Source organism: Neolamprologus brichardi, chromosome 10, assembly GCF_056152115.1.
Source record: "Neolamprologus brichardi isolate AB-2024 chromosome 10, ASM5615211v1, whole genome shotgun sequence".
In the NCBI taxonomy this organism is placed as follows: Eukaryota; Metazoa; Chordata; class Actinopteri; order Cichliformes; family Cichlidae; genus Neolamprologus; species Neolamprologus brichardi.
This window is the reverse complement of record NC_142113.1, coordinates 5,582,536-5,602,407: the sequence shown is the minus strand read 5'-3', so window position 1 is coordinate 5,602,407 and position 19,872 is coordinate 5,582,536. Positions and strand designations below refer to the sequence as shown.

Genomic DNA, 19,872 nt, shown 5'->3' with positions numbered 1-19,872 from the left:
CTCTCTTTGTCCCAGCCCCTTCCTGCTCTCCCTGCCTGCCAGCATTAATTCCCTAATATTCATGAAGTAGGAAGGAGGGGAGGAGATGATGCTTGTAGCGAGGTAGCCCACTGTGTACACAGAGTGTGAGCATCTTTTCTTTTGTTGTCTGCTTTGACATTCTGCCATAGACCTGAACACACAGAGAGGAAAATATAGCTTAAAATTAATTTTCCTACATATGTGTGTCTGTAGATATATACATATATACGAAAAACATCTTAAAAACATGCTTTGTTTTGATGATGATGGGAATGCAAAGGAAAATGCAGAAATAGACACAAAGTAATGATTCATATACTGGAATATAAACCAGTGACACTCTTAGGTTTTCTCATGTTTTCTCACATATACAAGTCAGATTTATCTTCAGTCCCCTTTTGAGTTGTTCCAAAAGTAAGATTAGGGGGAAACAATCTGCCTGTTAAAATATGAATCTATCTTTGAGTAGCTCAGGGTTTCACAAGGATTTCTGCATATGTTTAAATTATGGTACACATATCTTTTTGGGTTTGTAAGTCTGCCTGAACACAAGAAGGCAAGAATACTGAGATAAACTAGGAAGCTCAAAGAAACCTGGTTCACAACTTACCTATCTCCAAAAGGTTTACATAGCATTCCAAAAATTTGGAATACTATGTAAGACGCAAACAAAAACAATATTTACAAATCTGTTAAACCCAAACCTGTTTACTTTAGAACACAGAAAACATGAAATGTTTGGACTGAGAGATTTTACTGTTTGTTACTGAAAAATATTAGCTCATTAGCAAGTGGTGCTAAAAAGAAACAGCTTTGTAACTAGATGAGTTAATAACATGTAACATGACTGGGTATAATCTACAAAATGCATCTACAAAATGTTGAAAATTTTCAGAATAAGAAGTCAAATGTGAACAGGATCCAGAAACCATCTTCTCCCAGCCAAAGCTTATTTAAAAAAGAAACTTAAAATGACCTCATGTTTTTCCTTAAAGGATGCATTTTCTCATATATGGCAGCAGTAATAAACAATGTGATGCCTTTTTCATCCAAGCCTGTGATTTAAATCCAGTTAATCCCTACTTTCGACTCTGTGGTCAAGGTTTGGACCTTTCAGAAAGGTCCATCTGGGCCAGTATGAACATGTGCACTCACGTAACAGTTCGTATGTTACTGTCACACTCTGATGCTCAAGTTTCCAAATGTCAAAACAAGATCTTCACTTCGGCCAGGAACATCCAGCTCTGAGCAATACATGAGAGGACTAGACTTATTAAAGGTTTCACAGAAAATTAGCAACCAGGGAGAGTTCTGTGCATGCTCTGTGTGTTTTCCCACTTATTTTAAACAGTGATGCTGTGACATTATTTGGACATTTTTTCTGCAACCCAGCACTTCATGAATATTTTCATTTTGTATTTGGTGACGACCATACAAATGAAAAAAATGTTAATGAATAATATCCTAGAGCTGAAACTGGCAGCTTCAGCAGTCACAGGCAGAGAGGAGTGTTGCGCATGACGTCAATACATAGGAGGTGCTGCCCTGGCCTGCTCACAGGCGTGCAGTGTAAAATCAGCATGCGCACTGCAACAAGCCAACAAAAGCCTGCACACACCATCTTCATTAGCCTGCGTGAGCAGCTGCTTCTTCAAGCGAAAAAGAGAAAAAAAGGAAGAAAGGAGACATGTCCTGTCAGAGGCCTCGCAGTACTACAGCAACACAGCTCACACAGTCCAGACTGGTTGCCATGGTTATACTGTAACAGCACTGGAAGAGGAATAACTCCATAACAACATATATATATATATATATATATATGCTAAACAAGGGTGGAGAAATTTGTGTGCAAATAGTCATGAACTACTACACAAATAAAAGTATTTTATTTGAAAATGGGGATATTAAATGCGCAATGTATAAAAGAGTGCGTGTTCCTGTGTTATTCCACGTAAACACGTTGCTATCACGCCTCAGTGATGAGCACACCTTCAACCCACGAAGAATCGTCAACAAACAGCTGTAGCTTTCACAGGACTTTCACACGAACTCAGTTAAATTATCATCACTTGCTGCACACTGTGTGCCCAAGCTGCTATAAAAATGTACTGATTATTTTTTTTAGGGCCACATGTTTCTTTAAAGGGTTCCACCTATAATTCTGCTCGCACTTATAATAATCACATGGTATCATTTGGGTTGCTGTGCTGAAAACAAACACATGTATGTTCTATTTATAACAGAATTTATTCTTCTGATAAGGCATGAGCCAATGAGGTGGTATGTTTTTTCGCGTGTTTGTTAGTAGGATTATATGTAACCACCAAGCCAAATTTTGGGAAACTTGGTGGAGAGTAGGAGGATGGGAAATGGAACAATGTTACATTTTGGTCCAGAACCAGATCACAGTCTTTAAAATAGCTTATTCACAGACGATCCTCCTCATTAGTGTCCTTCTAGTTTAAATATATATTTTCTTTTATTCCTGGCAAAGAAAACTATAAAATCATGTCTATGTCTAAGTAATTTGGTAGATGGAATGCACTGTGGTGAGTATTTTGCTGACATCTTGTGGAGATGACAGGGATATCATATTAACTTACTGAAATGTCGCACGTTTTATAACCGAATGATCCGAGGTAAAAAAAAGAAAAGAAATACAGACAGAAGTAAATGGCCTGCATTTGTATAGCGCTTTTACTCAGTCCCTAAGGACCCCAAAGCACTTTACACTACATTCAGTCATTCACACACTGGTGGTGGCAAGCTACGTTGTAGCAACAGCTGCTCTGGGGCGCACTGACAGAGGCGAGGCTGCCGGACACTGGCGCCACCGGGCCCTCTGACCACCACCAGCAGGCAAACATGGGGTTAGCCCAAGGATATTCGGCATGCAGCCAGGAAGCAGCCCGGGATCGAACCACCGACCTTCTGATTAGTGGCTGACCTGCTCTGCCACCTGAGCTACAGCCACCCCAAGTACAGATACTTGTGTTAAAAAAATACTCTAGTAAAAGTTGATATACTTTTTTACTCAAGTAAAAGTGAAAAAGTACAGACTCTGAAATGTACTCAAAGTAGAAACAGGTAAAGTATTTTCTGTTGCCTACATGGAAGAGGATGACTTCACACCTAAACAGAAAAATGAGTACAGTCAGGGGTTACAGTGGGATTTGGCAACACTGAGATCTGTAGCTTTTAATATCAGGTATGACAACGCGATAAAAGTCTTTTTTATTAAATCTCATGAAAATAGGCTTCCAGTACAATATTCTGAACACTACATTTGACAAATGTTTTAATGCTTGTATTGTTAAACAGAACGTGAAGTCTTATTAAAATGCTTTAGATGGCAATAAACTAATGCAAACTAGAAACAAAAACTGCTGCTGAGTGAATGTGTGAAAGATGGAGGTTTGAACGAAAGAAAACATTTTATATTAAAACATTTTATATATATGCAAGTTCCTTTACAGACAGATGAGTCAACATCTGGTTAACATAGATCTATGGCAGAGCCGAGAAAGATCAAGACTCAGAATAGCAGAACATTTAACAATCATGAACTCTATTAGATAGCACACACATCAGAACACTGCAAAACACATGAGTAATGTTCACATTATTCTCTCATTTTAAAAATGAAGAAACCAAATGTTTTACTGCCTGAACAATCTGTAGTGGTTGATGTTTAGTTTAATGGTCAAATGGAGAAGCAGTGAAGCCCAGATAGAGCTGTGCTGATGCTGTGGCTGTGAAAACTGAACACACAGGATTCTTTATTCTTTTCCATTCATACAATCATGTACAAATTGTTAGATTGGATCATTATATCCATCAGATATTATCAGGAAGTATAGTGTGCTTCATAAATAAACCCTAAAGTCGTTTGGTGCCCATCAGCAATGTTCCCTCTAATGTTTCATGTGTCTGAGCGAACACACAAACTCCCTGAGCGGACACTTGGACCACTGTGAGCAACAGCAGACGTGTGCACTGTGGTCACGCCAGCATCGAATCCATCCAAGTTACATGGTTTATTAAAATAATCTAATTACAGCATTTACATTTATGTTAGATGCTTTAGTCAACTTACAATGAAAATTTTAAAAAATCTTGTTCATGACCTGTGCAGTATGTTAGCACTATTGGAAGTAAAAATAACTTGAACTCTTGAACAACTTTCTTTTTTTTATTTCTTTTTTTTATAAAGCTCTGACTTGTATTATGAGTCTGAGTCTGTAGTCTGGGAGAGAGTCTGTAACTCTCTGTCTGCAAAATACAGTAAATAATGTTGGGCAATTAATTATATAGTTACTTCTTCAAAAAAGTAACTCAGTTTGGCAAACAACAAAGTTTTTTGCAGCTTTTTTTTAATGCAGCCAAGGTGTTTTGAAACAAACATTTCAAACTATTTACAGAACAATCAGGTGTTCTGCATCAAATTTGATGCCACACAAATTATTTGCGCCACTCCAAAAAAAAAATTCTGTCCACTATGAGATAAAGGAGAACAACAGCCTGATACCTGCAGGCCTGACAATAGCAGATGTATCACTGCTGTAACACCTGTAACATTCAGCAGTCGCCTTATTGTTCTGACACACACAACAAAACTGTTGACTACACTACACACTAACTACACAAGATTTGTGCTAAACATCGCAAATCTCTCACATCTCAAACACCGCCGTCACTCCTAAAATTTCCCCCTTTTCTAAACAACTACATGCCATGTTGCCATATCATTTTTTGATTGGTCGACATGGTACTTTTTTTGACCAATAGGAAAGGGTGGGGTTTTTTGGTTTTGTTTTTGCTCACAGGTGTAGAGTGCTTTTGAGCGTTTTCCTTATAAAACGCTGTTTTTACCGTTTCTTCCCGCAGTAAATATAAACAACGATAGTATTCAGGAAGAAAACCAAACATTGCAGATATTTTTATCATAACTCTGGTTTTACGTGGCCTATCAACACAATTAAAAAAACTGGTATAAAGTCCACACTTTTCCCGTCAGTCGTTCCGTCTGTCCTGCTCACATCTCCAATGGTTGTACACGTTGTCATTAACATGGCTTCACTCCACATCAGCTTTGCTAGCTAAAACACCGGTGTCGCACATAAGGACGCTGTCATAGCCTGTCAACGACGTTGATTAGCTGCGTATATACGAATGTGAATTGCATTATTGGCTGGACTATGGGATAAGGGGGCATCGTTCTAATCCCACACGGGAGCAGCCAGTCACTTACTGACTAACACTGCAAAACAGAATTGTTAAAGTTTTAATTTTAATTTCAATTCAGGTTAGATTTTTTTTTTGTGCGCAACGCAGATTTTCTGTGTGCAGAGACCGTGCCAGCAGTGCGCAATTGAGCACGCGCACAGCTTAGAGGGAACATTGCCCATCAGAACCATACTGCAATTTCTAATCTGCCCATACCTATATTGCTCTTTTAAGATTTGCATAATCACTCTTATTAAACAAAGCACAATATAAATAAATTCATGCTGGTGTACTGCAGAGCCAAGCTCTTAAAGACCTCAGTACAGGTTTTGCTGGAATATTAGAACATAAAACTGAAAGCAACAAATGGTCAACCTTATGCTACTGAGGTCATGGACAGGTGCGAGGTCATGTCATGATTTGTGAACTATTCATTTTGAATGTTTTAAAATATATGAGGTTTTAAATTATCTTCTTACAGGGTTATCAACTCTGAAACCTCCTCCTGTAAAATGGGGTTTGCTGCTCAGCTGAGGCAGAAGCTCCGGGTGCTCCACCTTGATCTTTGTCCTCTGCTCACTGAGGAGACACACAGTGAACGAAAGGATGAGCAGCTGAACGTTTTCTCAGTGCGTTATATACTGGAGCTTTTAATTAGAACAAAGATCAGCCTCACCTTTGGAGCTTTTTCTCACTTAGGTACTTCTTCGTAACGTTTGCTAGCTCCGTGGCCAGTCTTTGATTCTCACTTTTATACTCATTCATCTTCGAGTCAAGCATCCTCAACTCTGCTATCAGTGCCTGAAAAATTAGATGGAAAAACATCTTTTTGTCAGAGATGTGAGAAACCAGTGCCATCTGTCTAAAATAGATATTAAAAAATACTGTCTTTTATGTTGGTGCCAGTTTTTTTGACTTTAAAACAATATATATTATTTTATTGAAGTCATTATTTATATCAAAAAGTAAACGCAAACAAATGATCCAAATCTGGAATTTTCTGCACAAGACCTTGAGCTTTTTGGTTCTGTCTCGGATGGTCCACTGACACTGCTGGAGCTGCTCGGCTGCCTCAGGACCTGGCTGCCGGGCCAGAATGTGCTTTAGCTCCACATACAGCTTCTCCTTTTCCTTCATGGTAAAATTAAAAGAAAGGAAGTTATGGGTAAAGTACATGGCTTAAAAGAAGACCATGCATCTGTGAGTCACACTTGAGTAAACTTGAAAAGACTAATGATCCAAACAGACTTGTGCAGGTACAAAGCAAAGATCATTAGTTAGATCAGTTAGTTTAAAACAAGTGTTCAGGTGTTCACCTGCAACAAGAGCTCGCGTTCCTCAAGGTCTTGGGTTTTGGCAATCAGGCGCTTTTGTAAGGACTGAATCTTACGGATGAGCTCGTATTTACCAGGGTCACTCCCCTGCAAGTCAGTCATTTAGAACATGTGAAAAAGAAAAGCTAGTGCTATGAAAGTTTCGATCTAACACAAGGATAAATCATTCACCTCTAGTCGCCTCCATCTGTGAATATTTATCGGCTTCAGTTGCTCCTCGAGCACGCTGTTCCTTGCTCTCTCTCTGAGCAGCTGCCTCTGCAGATGAAACAGCTCTTGCCTAAAATACAGGATTACATATTAACATAATTTCCATTTAAATTCCGTCAAACTGGAGGCAAAAACAACAACTTCACTCTATTAATTAAGAGTTTAAAAATGAATCCATTGTGAAAATATCACAAGAAATACTGGAATTTTTTTAAGGATCTATGTGAAATAATTTACTGTTTGACAGCAGCGATTCCTACCTAACAATCTTTCCATCTCACTCCTTTTGGCTCTTTTACTCTAAATACTGCTCTCTGCGGGTCCCCTCATTCCTTTTCCTTTTTGTGCTCAATGCTTGTATCTTGCCTTCCTTCTCCTTCTTCACTATTCGCCACAAATGCCTCCCTTTACCTCAGCTCCTCTGTGTTGGGCAAAGTCTTGTCAAGGATGCTTTTCTTGCGTCTGAGCCTCTTGATCTCCAGCTTGAGCAGGCGGATGTCTTCGATCCTCTGCTTGTAGTGAAAGTCCCCCTTGCTTAGGATTGACTGCTGGATTCTGATCTTCTCATACAACAGTGTACGCTCGTCATTGCTATGCAGCAGCTGCTTGCCCAGGCTGTCCCGCTCTCTGATCACCTTGAGAGAACACATAATCAGAATCTTTTTCTCTGTCTCTCTCTACCCGTCTATGTTTCTCCTTCTTTACCTGTTCCAGTTGTTTCTTCTGTTGGGTCTGCTCAGCATCAGCATCCGATATTATCTTCTGCAGTTTTTGCTGCTCTGTTTTCTGGCTGTCTACACACTGCTTTGTTTCTTCCAGCTGTTGCTTGATCAGCTGCAGTTCTGCCTGTAGGAAATGCAGGAAATTTAGATTGGAGCAAACATGGATTTAATTCAGTTCAAGACAATTTTATCTATATACCACCAATTCATAATTGCGATCCCCCCATTTACATGTATATATTGAAATCTGTCAGTTACTCACTGGAGTAATTCAAATCACTCCAGTGGTTTAATACCTGTGGGTAAAAGCCATCTCCTGTAATGAAATTTATTCTCTAGTGCTGTGTAGTGGATCATTATAAAATTAAAGGCAATCAAAAAAATAGGTGAACAAGACAGGAGTTTCAGGAAATACTGTTCATCCTGAAATGTCAACACAAGTGATTAGAAGTGATGCCAACTGAGTCTAATAAAAAGGCTATATCACTATATCAGATATAAAATCTCTCAGTTTAGCAATATGTGTTTTTATATTACCAATGTTTAGGATTATGATTTATTAAATGAACTTCAGAGATGCTGTGATCCCGAACATTGCAAGAGTTAAAGTAGAAACTGTTTGGTGAGAAGGCAAAAAAGTGGACAGAGGAGTGGGGACCATTTCTTAATAAACTTTCCGTGGGCGATCGTGGCTCAAGAGTTGGGAGTTCGCCTTGTAATCGGAAGGTTGCTGGTTCGAGCCCCGGCTTGGACAGTCTCGGTCGTTGTGTCCTTGGGCAAGACACTTCACCCGTTGCCTACTGGTGGTGGTCAGAGGGCCCGGTGGCGCCAGTGTCCGGCAGCCTCGCCTCTGTCAGTGCGCCCCAGGGTGGCTGTGGCTACAATGTAGCTGCCGTCACCTGTGTGTGTGAATGGGTGGATGACTGGATATGTAAAGCGCTTTGGGGTCCTTAGGGACTAGTAAAGCGCTATATAAATACAGGCCATTTACCATTTCCCCACTGTGATTGGTTGGCTACATTTTTTTTAAAAATGCCAACCCCAGTATTGAAGTGGTATTTTTCACAGGGTATTTAAGGTACTCTCTGTTGTCACTCTGCTCTACTCTGCACTGTCTCACAGCAAACATCATTATTTACATTAGCGGTCTAGTATAAGTGCAGACAGATTCATGGCTTCTTATGAACTCTCCCTCACATCTTTTATTCACCCAATTACGATTTCCACTGATGTCATGGATGATAAACAAAAGACACGGAGGGAATTATTCCACTGCAACGCCACTGTACCCTAAATGCAACATGAGAGGAAGCTCAAAATGTCAAGAGTAGTGCAACAAACAGCAGCTGAAGCACGTGGAAAACAGCCATTTTCAAACCTCCCCCCAAAAAAGAAACAGTAAAAACAACAGGCAAACAACAGAGAGAAAATCAACCATTCACGCTCCCATAAACATGGAAGCACCACCCAACAGTCACAGGGAGAAACTCCACACAGTTGGTGTAAACCCAGGATCTTCTAGCTTGGAAGTGACTGTGTTAACCAACTGAAGTAATAAGCATTTTCTTGTGAAACACTGCCCTCTACTGGTGAACGTTTTAGTTACATTTTGCAGAAGGCATTTTGTAATATTTAATAAAAGCATTTATAAAGAAGAATTTAAATCAATTAAATCAATTTTAGAAAACGGTGCAATACAGGCAAAACCATCCAGAATGGCAATGGTGGGATTCAAATGAATATATATTTTCACAAGAGTCAAGTTACTAAAAAGGCAAATCAGCAGATAAATAAAGACGAGGTCAGACCCACACTCCATCATGAACCGCTGTGGAGCCTTTCTGTACCTTGAGGGTCTCGTTTTCTTTCTCTAAGCGTTTGTGCTCCTGTTGATCCTTGGCAAGGGCCAGCTCTTTCACACTGATCTCATCTCTGAGTCGGGTGACCTGGTTGTTCATGGTCTTCATCTTCCTCTTCATCTCTGCAATCTCTTCCTAAGGGAGAAAGATAGAACACAATGACCACACAGGAAAGGGAAGAAGAGAAAAGATGAAGAGGAATTACAATATAAACATCTGTAAATATGGTGTGTTCAACCTTTCCCTGGTGTATTTAAGCTCTGCTGAGTGATGACACCAGCAGTGATTCACATCATCACTTTGCTATTACCTGAGTTTCAATGAGGTTTTTGCTGTAGAGGTTCCTTTCAGACACGACAGTCTCCAGCAAGTTCTCGTGCTGTTTGAGCTTGCACGCAGCCTCAGTGACCTTCTTCTTCCAGTCAAATATCTCTGTCTCTCTAACTTCCACATCATTCATTTTTTGTTGTACCTGTGGAAAGAAGATAAGTCCCATTTGTAAAAAAAAAAAAAAAAACGTAAGCTAATCCAGGAGACTAGCTCCTCCTGCATGACCTGCCTTCTGTATGAGGTTGCTGGTCTCGTTGATGTAGCGGTCACGCTCTTTCTCCAGCTGCTGGATGATTTTGCGCTGCTTCTGGGCCTCCTGGCGGTAGCCGTTGATCTCGTGCTCCAACGTTTTCTTGTCCTGCTCAAGGAGCTTGACAAGGTTTTGCTGCTTCTCAGTTGACTGCACAGCTTTGATTAAGTTCTGCTCATGGGAATACAAGCATAAAAACAGTAAGCATTAACATAGGCTCCAGCTGCTGAGGACCAAAAAGAAGACACACTCATTTAGTACTGTTATACAGAAACCACTGGTTACTGAATATGAAGAGTGATTGAGGCAAGTACCCTGTAGACCTCTTCTATATCAGTTAATCATAATCACACATTTATCACAACAAAAAATAAATAACAAAAATTCTGAATTAAAAACTGAGAAGTTTAACTGTTTTTTTAAACATATGTTCTTGAGTTTGATGTCAGCCTGTGTGTACACCTTTGTGTATTAATATCTGCATGAAAAATAATATCAATATCGAGTATGTTTTGTCACCAGATTAAAAAACACAAGGTAAAACTCCTCCATCCATAGAAAAGAGATATAAACAACATCCTGAACCACTGCTAAGCTCCCAGAGCACAAAATCTTTTAAAACTGGCCTGTGATCTGAACACTGAGATGCCACATCCTCAACAGCAACCATCCAGCTTAAAGCTTTCTTCTTGGTAGAGGAAGAAAATACATCCATGAAAACCCTTCATGATTCTGATCCAGCCACAGGAGCACCACAATTCAGGGTACTCTTAGTGCTGGTTCTTAGCCTGGATTAATGGGGAGGGTTTTTTCAGAAAGGGCGTCTGGTGTAAAAACTTTCTCAAATATATATGTGTGTGTCATCAGGAATGAGATTTCCACACTGGAGCGCTCAGGGCCCAGGTTAACAATAAATCGCCTCGGGTGCTGTTGGGCAGTGCCGATGGAAACTGTGCTACTCTTGGCTGAAGACAATGCGGGAGGAGGGGGACAAGGTGTGTTAGGAGGCAACGAGAGAGAAGGAAAGTCAGGAGTGTTGAGGTGAGAGCGGGATTTTAAATATAACGATTATGACTGATAAAGGGAGAGAGAACAAAGGCTGATTTAAGGCAGGGATCTCCAACTTCAGTCTTTGAGAGCTACTGTCCTGCAGCTTTTAGATGCATTCTTGTTCCAACATACCTGAATCAAATTAATGGCTTGTTTCCAGACCTTTGCCAAACTAGAAGACATGCTGAAGAGTTCATTCAACCATTTGATTCAGCTGTGTTGGAATAGGGATGCTAGGGATCAAAAAGCTGCAGGGCAGTAGCTCTCGAGGACTAGAGTTGCATCCACACACAATAACCTGATATAGGGTATTGTGTGTGGATGCAACTGTCACACCATGATGTAGATAGGAAACAAAATGGAGTAGGGGTAATCTTGAAGGGTGAGCATGGTGGAGGTAAAGAGAGTGTCAGAGAGGGCGATGTGAAGCTGGGAAGCGAAGGGGCGATGTTCAATGTTGTCAGTGTGTATCCTTATTTAGAGGAGAAAGAGGAATTCTGGAGTAATTCTGGAAGACTAGGTGTATGACCAAGAAAGAGGTAGCACAGGCAAAGAAAACGGCTTATAATGGGTTGTATGGAAGAGTGGGCACTAAGGAAGAAGAAAAGCAGTCGGTTCAGATGACATACCTTTGGATGTATGAGGCTATCTAGGAGAGAGGGCAGTCTAATGTTTAACCAGATTGTTTACCACAATTTTAGTGAGTGAGAAAATGCCAGAGAAATGAAGAAGTGTACTAAAACCAATATTCAAGCACAACGGTGTTATGCTGAGCTGTAGTAACTACACGGAGCTAAAGCTCTGACCACCTTCTCATTTGCAGTGTTAATGAACAGGTTGACAGATGAGGTCAGGCAGAAATGTTTTGTGCACTATGATGTTTGCAGACAACGTCATGATCTGGCAGTAGATGGAAGAGAGATGGAGGTACGCTCTGGAGAGAAGAGGAATGAAAGTAGAAGCAGACAGAATTAGTGTGTAAAAGTGCAAATAGAACAGAAGGTGCACAAGTTAAAAAACCTGGGGCCAAATGTCCAAACCAGTGAACAAGAGAAGTGAAAAACTCGGGGTGTTAAACAGGACTTCAGTCCAGACCTTTTGCACATTGATAACATAAGGACACACCAACCAGCTGAGCAGTTGAAATCCTATGCAAACTGGCAAGCATTTCAATATTGGCCTCATCAGTTCCCAAACACTTACAGAGCCTACCTACCTACATAAGAAAATTAGATTTGTTAAAAGGGTACTTGCAGGTTTCTTTAACTAGTAGAGCCTCTAATATTTCAGCTTTTGTTACTCCAGACCATTTCCTGCAGTACACAGTAATGGCATTTGGTATGCGAAATGCACCAGTCACTTTCAAACGGCTTATAAACTCTGTGTTAGCAGGCATTGAAAACTGTAACGTGTATTTGGATGATATCGTGATATATTCGCTGTGCTGGACTGAGCACATTAGCACACTGAGGAATGTTTTTGGTCATTTAGCCCAGGCTTCCCTAACCCTGAACCTGGCAAAATGTGAATTTGCCAAGGCAGTAGTGACATACCTCGGCAAGCAACTGGGACACTGCCAGGTGTGCCCTGTAAATGCAAAGGTGGAAGCTGTCCTGAGCTACCCTGTGTCCACTACAACACGGGAGCTCAGGCACTTCTTGGGTCTAGTGGGCTACTACAGATGTTTCTGCTGGAATTTTCGTTTGTGCAGTCCAAAGGAACCCTTCAATCACAACCAGAGATTGATGAGGTGGGCGTGGCTTGCTCATGAGTACAACATAGACATCTGACATAAGAGAGGTATGGACAATGTGGTAGCTGGTGCACTGTCCAGGATGCAGTGTTAAACTCCCTAATGAACTCGGTGGTATGTGTTAAAAGTACGTCTGTTTTATTTTATGTAATATTTTATGTGGTGTTACGGTCGCTGACCTCTAGTGGCTCTCCCTATGTGAGAGAGAGCCTTTTCTCCCTCTCCTGTGTTCCAGGTCTGCCTCATGAGCTGCAGCTGAGGTGTGTTACAGCTCGTCAGCCAGGGCATACAGACTGCCATCTCAAACCACTACACCTTGTCTTCTTCCCCCTTTTTGCCTAAGCTGTGAGCTGCAGTGGTTTGGGCGGCAAGCTGCAGCTGCGTGTGTGTGAATTTACAACTTTGGTGTAACCTTGGTGTGTTTTGTTTTGTTTGTTTGTTTGTTTGTTTTTTAAATCTCGTGAGTAAGGGTGTGCTTTTACTAAGATAACTGTGAACCACAGTGGAAGCAGGTAGGGGTTCTCTGCCATTTTTGTTTCAATCATTTTCTCCTGTTTTGTGGCCAGTCAGGGAGCACAGCTAATGATCTGTTTGGTTTTAGTTAGAAAGGGGGTGTTTTGTTTGTTGTTTTGGCCTTGGAGACCCTGACAAGCAGAGCTTCCCTGTGTTCATACTTGCTTAAGTAGTGTTGTGTAATGAATCGTGTTTTACTGACATCTACCCTGCGGAAATTTCATTTCTTTTTAACTTTGTTACCCCCCCAACACTTTGCTTTTAAGTGGGGCGTAACATGCTCGTAAAAGAACGGGTGAGCAGCTTTCAATTTGTGTCAAAAGTGCAGTACTCAAACTACATCATCGTAGTTTTAATCCTAACAGTGCAGTTAAGTGGACTTGAAGTTTTCATACATATAAGCCTTAGACCACAAAAATAGATTAAAGCCAACAAAATACCCATGCTTATGTACTGGACACATCTCACTGTAAATGAACTTGAACCATAGTAAAAAGCACAAAAGCAAACATGTTCTGTTATATAGTAAATCATCTCAATACATATTTGGGGTTCAGGTATTTGTTTTTGTCTGATATTGCAAAGGAGCAATGGTTTATGCTGCTCTCCCGAAGTGCAGGGATGATTATACAGTATTATAATTAGGACCTCTGAGGGTTAAAAAGGTTTCATGGTAATCAGATTCAAAATGAGCACATCCTATAAAATGTCCCAGCTTGGTTGATAGTGTGTCACAGCACTATAAGCTATAACGGAAACCTTATTTAAGATGTCTCTCTCTCGGATCAGCTCCTCTATGGCTTTCTTGTCAGCTTCTACTTGCTTCTGAGAAGATTCAAGATCTGTAGAGGAAGAAGGGTGGTGATTACTAAATGATGTCTGCTGACGGTCAGTCGTGTTGAACATTTCAAAATTGACCATTTTCCTTCCACGAGTGTGGCGCTGTGTCATCTGAAGTCATTTCTCAGGCCTAGAAATTGCACTGAAAAATTACACTGCAATTTAGAAGGCTTTGTGGTGTCTCACTCATTAATGAAAATGACAACTTAAACTTAATGAAGTAGATCAAACTAACACTTAGTGCTGCATCCCTCTACTCTGTTCTGATCAGGTGTTTGTGTGCATTTGTGCATTTCTAACAATCTTAACACTTTCTTACTTTTTGGCCTCATTATGTCAGCCACCAATACAATATGTATCCATGGCCACAAAAGAAACACGTTCTCCAAAATCCATCAAAGGATTTTTCATTGCAGGATTTTGTTCGTAATACCAAAAAGCCACTTACATTCTGGCTTAGTGTTTTTGTTTTTTTTATCATAGTGATTACTGTCACTGCCTCAAAATTATATATTATTCAGTATACGCCTGTAAAATTTCTACTTCAAAGTTGCAGATGTGAGACGGTCATGTGCTTATGTGTTTCATGAGTCATAAGGTAAGCTCCTTTACCTTTCTCCAGACCAGCGATCTGTGCTTTCAGGGTCTCCCGTTGCACATCCACATCAGCTTTCTGATCCTCTATCTGGTGGAACTTCTTCTGGATGGCTTCTCTCGTCTTTGTTTGTTTGGCAACTTCCTGACGCAACTGACTCACCTCCTCCTCTCTCATCTGACCAGTGGGGGCAGCAGGGTGTTTGAAACATTACACACAGTGATGGAAGAGGGATATGGACAGCATATATCATTGTACATGCAGGACACTGACGCTGACTATATTCTGATATGTCTTAATGAACTCTCTGAACAGTACCATGTTGTGACTCTGTTTAAGTGTACATCAGTGGACAACAGTGTACCTTAAGCTCATTTATATTCTGTTGATTTTGCAGGGAGAGGTGTTCTTTGGTTGATGACAGCTGCTCACACTCGTGCTGCAGCTTGGTGTTCTTCGTCTGCATCTGCTCCAACTCCTTGGTTGACTTTTCATTCAAAATCTGTTGCAGTTAGAAAACAAATATGTATTCTTTCTTTCAAATCAATTCAATTTTATTCACATATTGCCAAGTCACAAAACCCTGACCTTCAGGTAAGGACCCTAAAATACTAGAAAGAGGCCCTGAGTAAATGTGGTTATCCCAGCTGGACATTTGTCAAAGCTGGGAAGGCAGCTAAAGAAAGCTCCAGCCGATCCAGGAGGGAAGGACAACTGCTGCCTAAGAGAAAACCTGTAGTGATCCTGTATTTGTCAAGAGTATCGGAACAGTTGAGACACATTTTTTCTAAAGATTTTTCTCTGTAGTTTTTAAATCCTAAAACAAGGTGTGCCAAAAATTAGTCCACCCCAGGGATCGGGTCCCCCGACACAAACAGAGTAACATAGTGTATGCCGTTAAGTGCCAGGAGGATTGCCAGGATTTATACATCGGGGAAACCAAACAATCTCTGGTGAAGCGGATGGCACAACACAGAAGAGCTACCTCGTCAGGCCAGGACTCCGCAGTTTATTTACACCTACAGGCCAGTGGACACTCTTTCAATGATGAGGATGTAACATCCTGGACAGGGAGGAACGCTGGTTTGAGGGCGGAGTCAAGGAGGCCATTTACATGAAAAGGGAAAGACCATCTCTGAATCGAGGAGGGGGCCTAAGGGTACATCTGTCACCATCTGACAATGCTGTGATTGCAGCCATTCCCCACCTCTGTGAATGGGACTCATGGCCATTGATCAATGATCAGTTTACCTTGATCAGTGTTTGTTGATCAATGTTCATGAGAATTTGCATATTAATGATCAAGGAACTGACCCCAGGCTCATTGTTCATTCTGTGGGTTAGCTTCAGTTATTGTGCAAATGTACTGTTTATAAGATTGGGGAAACCTGCAGTCAGCTGAGACTGAAGAAGTCACTTGGATGAGTGACCAAACGTTTCTCCCACTGAAAACGCTGCGTCCAGATGAACACAATCAACCTTTTGGGATTTACTTACCTGGATGATGCATCAAGACAATACTAGAAAGAAGCTGTGTCACTGCAACTCTGCTCTGCCACCTCCAGCTCAGTTTCCTGTCTTTTTTTTTTTTAGTGGCAGCATCAAAACCACACAAAACATCACTAAAAACCTGTGAAAATTCCCTTTCACTCGTGCTGCTGTCTTTCTATCCCAAATCACCCCTTGCACTTGTTTCCACCATCTTTTTTGGACTGTCTGTTACTTTGTATGGAAGTAACAAGTATGGAAGTTTTGGAATTGAAATAGAGGAGCTAATTCGCTATACTTATTTGTAAAGGTAATTATTACAAATTCTTGTAAAGTAAGAAAAAGTACGTTTTCGCAAGAATTTGAGGCATTTTTTTCTTTTAAGCACAACATCTAAATATGTAAAATACACAACATACAACTAAAAAAAAGATTTATGCAATAATAACCTATGGTTTTAGCTGAGACAATAACTACAATAGCAGTTATTTTTGAACATGTCACACCAGAAAGATAATCCATCCCACTCCCTTGCTTACTTTTAGCTCTTTTAGCTGCTGCTCCAGTTTCTGCTGCTCCTCTTTAGCCTTTTGGCCTTGCAGATTCAGAACTTTGATTTCACCCATCCTGGCCTCCATATCGACATGCATCTGCTTTACCTCCTTATCCAGCTTTTCCTTCAGCCTCATCTCGCGGGAAATCTCATTCTGTTGCACCTGAAGCTCCTGTTGGAGCTGGGTTTAGACAGGAGACAAGCAGCAGTCTGGAGTTAGAGTGGAATTTTATTGTGTTTGTCAGAGTCAATGGTCATGAAATCCTACCTCAAGACCAAAACATGCTAATAGAAATTGCATGAAGTCATCTATAGAACTAGAAAATACTACATTAGCGCATGTTTATGTGTATTGGGGTTTGTTGAGACAGGGGTAATACACTCGGGGGTAATACTGTCATATTTGAAAATTATTACAATTCATTTAAATATGTAATTACAGACACCAATTATTAAAAGAGTTTTAAATCGCTGATCCTTGCTGTGTGTTGCATTATTAGATACAAATGCTTTTACCTGTGAAATATTCTCCATGGCACGCTCTCGTTTGGCCTCTACCTCTTGCTGGGTTGCAATGGCTTTGTTTAGTTTTTCTCTCAGACCCTCTGCTGTAGTCAGCAGCTTATCCCTCTCTTTGGTCAGCTCATCAATCATGTTAAATAGATCACTAAAAACCAAAAGGAAAAACACACAGATATGTTAAAAATGGTTTAATCCAACATCTGTACAGTCAAAAAAAATGGGCCACAGACACACTTTTGTTCTTGGTCCCTGGAAAACCCAGTTTGAATTTCAGCCATTTTTGTGAGGTTGGAAACATCTTCTTGTAGTTTCCTGATTGTCTCTTTGTCCTTCTTCTCTTTATCATGAGCAGCATCAACCATTTTCCAGGCTTTATCCAGCTCCTACAATGTAAGCAAATTATTTTCTTTAGCAGAAGCTACATAATAAAGAAAACGTAAAAAAAACCAAAAACATTTCTATACCCGTTACCTCATGATCAGAAAATTATTGCTATGGTCAAGCACCTAAATGAATAAGCTATTCTGCACTATGCTGTAGTTCTTGTGTTCGGGGCACATACCCTTTTTAGTGATGTTATTGTTGTTGCATCTTCCTGGGATAATTTCAGGGCTGCAGCCACCTTAGTTGAGGTGGACACAATCTCTGCATTCAGCTCCCTGCATTTAGACATTAGCCTTTTTTCGTTCTCTCTTGACTTCTTCAGCGCATGGATGAGCTTCTCGTACTCCACCCGGATTTTGTCCATGCTCGCATCGCCAACCAGCTCACTGAGGACCACCTGAAACTCTGCCAAGGACTCAAAAGAGTCTTCTCCTGTTGACCCCGTCTCCTGGAAACACAGCAGGTAAACTGTAAGTCTATCAGTCAAATCAACTGTATTTAAAGCACATTTAAAACAATGTCATTTTATCAGACCAAATACAAATCATAAACCCTTTAACAAAAATCAAAGTAAACATCTATTTTAAAGCACATTTAAATGAAAAGACAAGCAAATCCTACAATAAAATTTTATTAAAAATTAAATGAACTATCTCGGTTAAGATTTGGACGGAATGCGTGAGCACCAATAAGAAAATCTGACTCGATAGAAACAAAAAACAAACAAACAAACAAGAGACTCCTTGACTAAAAGCAAGTGGAAATAATATTTCAGCTGTTGGCACTTTTTGTGGAAGGTCAGACTATTTCAGGGTCTGGGGGCAACAGCTGTGTCTTAAACCAATTCAGGACTTCTACAAAGCCACGCTGTTGTAATATATACAGCATTTTCTCATTGAAATATACAAGGCTTTCCCAGAAAAGACATTATCTGGATGACAGCATATGTTGCTCTCAAACATGCCTCTCAGCATTGATAATGCCTGTCCAGATGTGCAAGCTGCCAGTTCCACTATCACTAATGCATCTCCATAGTATCAGATATGCAGGCCTTTGAAGTGATAGCAAGATGCCAGATGGTCCCTCTCTTCTTTATTCAAGAAGAGGCAGTGTCCATGCACTTCCAACACTAGTTTCAAACTTTGATTCATCTGGCCACAGAACAGTTTTTCACTTTGCCTCAGTCAATTTTAAATAAACTTTGGCAATTTATGCAAACTGTGTTCTCACACAGAGAAACACTGCTGAGCCCATGCAATGATTTCCATGACAGAGTCCTGCTGTTTTTAATGAAACACTGCTTGAATGACCAAAAACTGTCGGACTCCAATACTGGTTTTCAGTCTTGCACAGATATTTATCTTTACTTCTGAGAACTTCTGCTTCTCTAAGCTGCTCTTTTTATAGTCAGTCATATTACTGAACTGTTGCCAGTTCACTTAATTGCTTGCAAAAAATGTTCCCCATGCTGTTTCTTTTTAGTACCACTTACTTTTCCAGCCTTTTTTGCCCTGTTCCTGATTTTTTACGATTTGTTACTGTTATCAAATTCACAATGATCTAATATTTTTAATGAAATAGTAAAATGTCTCGCGCTAAAAAAAAAAAAAACAGATATATTTTCTCTGTTCTGTTATAAATAAAATATGAGTGTACAACAGATGAGCCCACTACTTGCTTTATGCTATTATGCGCTAAGTCTAAAATGTCTCTACTTAGCTTTAATCAAAAGTCAAACAATGACATTTTTCACACCTTAGTTAGCCGTTTAATAGCCAGTGTTCGTCTGTGATACTCTGACTAAACCATTTTCAAGACAAACTTACCTCCATGCTACCAACTCAAAGTCACTTTATATTTTCTGGGTAAAATTCCTTGGCATAGCGCTAGGGTTTCTATCAACAGAGCTGTGTCATTGGTTGCTAAGCAACCGTGATCTCGCGAGAGGCATGGATCTCGAGGGTTTACGAGGGAACGGAGCTTCCCTTAGTTTGTACACGCTTTTCTTTTCTGTCTTTATTAATCAGTTTTGATGCATACCGTTTTTATGTCTCAGTGACCACAGATGTAATGACCAATGGGGTCACGTGAGTTGTCATTCTTTTCTAAGTTTGCACCATGTCACAACCAGACAGAAGCTGCATTCAGCTTTTATGCTCCATATATCTGGAACAAACTCCCAGAAAGCCTCAGATCAGCTGAAACACTCAGTTTAATTAATC

At 40.3% G+C, this 19,872-nt stretch overlaps 1 protein-coding gene across 1 annotated transcript; it reads right to left on the bottom strand.

Moving 5' to 3' along the window:
* Window positions 1-22: 22 nt before the first annotated feature.
* cfap58 (cilia and flagella associated protein 58) lies at window positions 23-19,565 on the bottom strand. The gene is made up of 19 exons (XM_035911947.2): window positions 19,477-19,565; window positions 17,829-18,098; window positions 17,501-17,649; window positions 17,261-17,411; window positions 16,731-16,925; window positions 15,068-15,205; window positions 14,721-14,880; window positions 14,028-14,110; window positions 9,932-10,123; window positions 9,683-9,844; window positions 9,361-9,507; window positions 7,497-7,637; window positions 7,203-7,426; window positions 6,753-6,861; window positions 6,564-6,668; window positions 6,259-6,378; window positions 5,924-6,048; window positions 5,727-5,826; window positions 23-172 (listed from the first exon to the last, which is right to left on the bottom strand). The coding sequence occupies exons 1-19, from the start codon at window positions 19,480-19,482 to the stop codon at window positions 53-55; spliced, it is 2,697 nt and encodes an 898-aa protein (XP_035767840.2). The 5' UTR covers window positions 19,483-19,565; the 3' UTR covers window positions 23-52.
* Between the last annotated feature and the right edge of the window lie 307 nt (window positions 19,566-19,872).

Excerpts from the sequence above, each read along its gene's own strand:
- cfap58 (XM_035911947.2), bottom strand. Across the intron at positions 7,638-9,360 it reads AAGAAAACGAGACCCTCAAG|GCAGAACTGCAGCTGATCAA; the intron begins GTACAGAAAGGC and ends CATTTCCTACAG. Across the intron at positions 6,669-6,752 it reads ACAGATGGAGGCGACTAGAG|GGGAGTGACCCTGGTAAATA; the intron begins GTGAATGATTTA and ends ACTGACTTGCAG.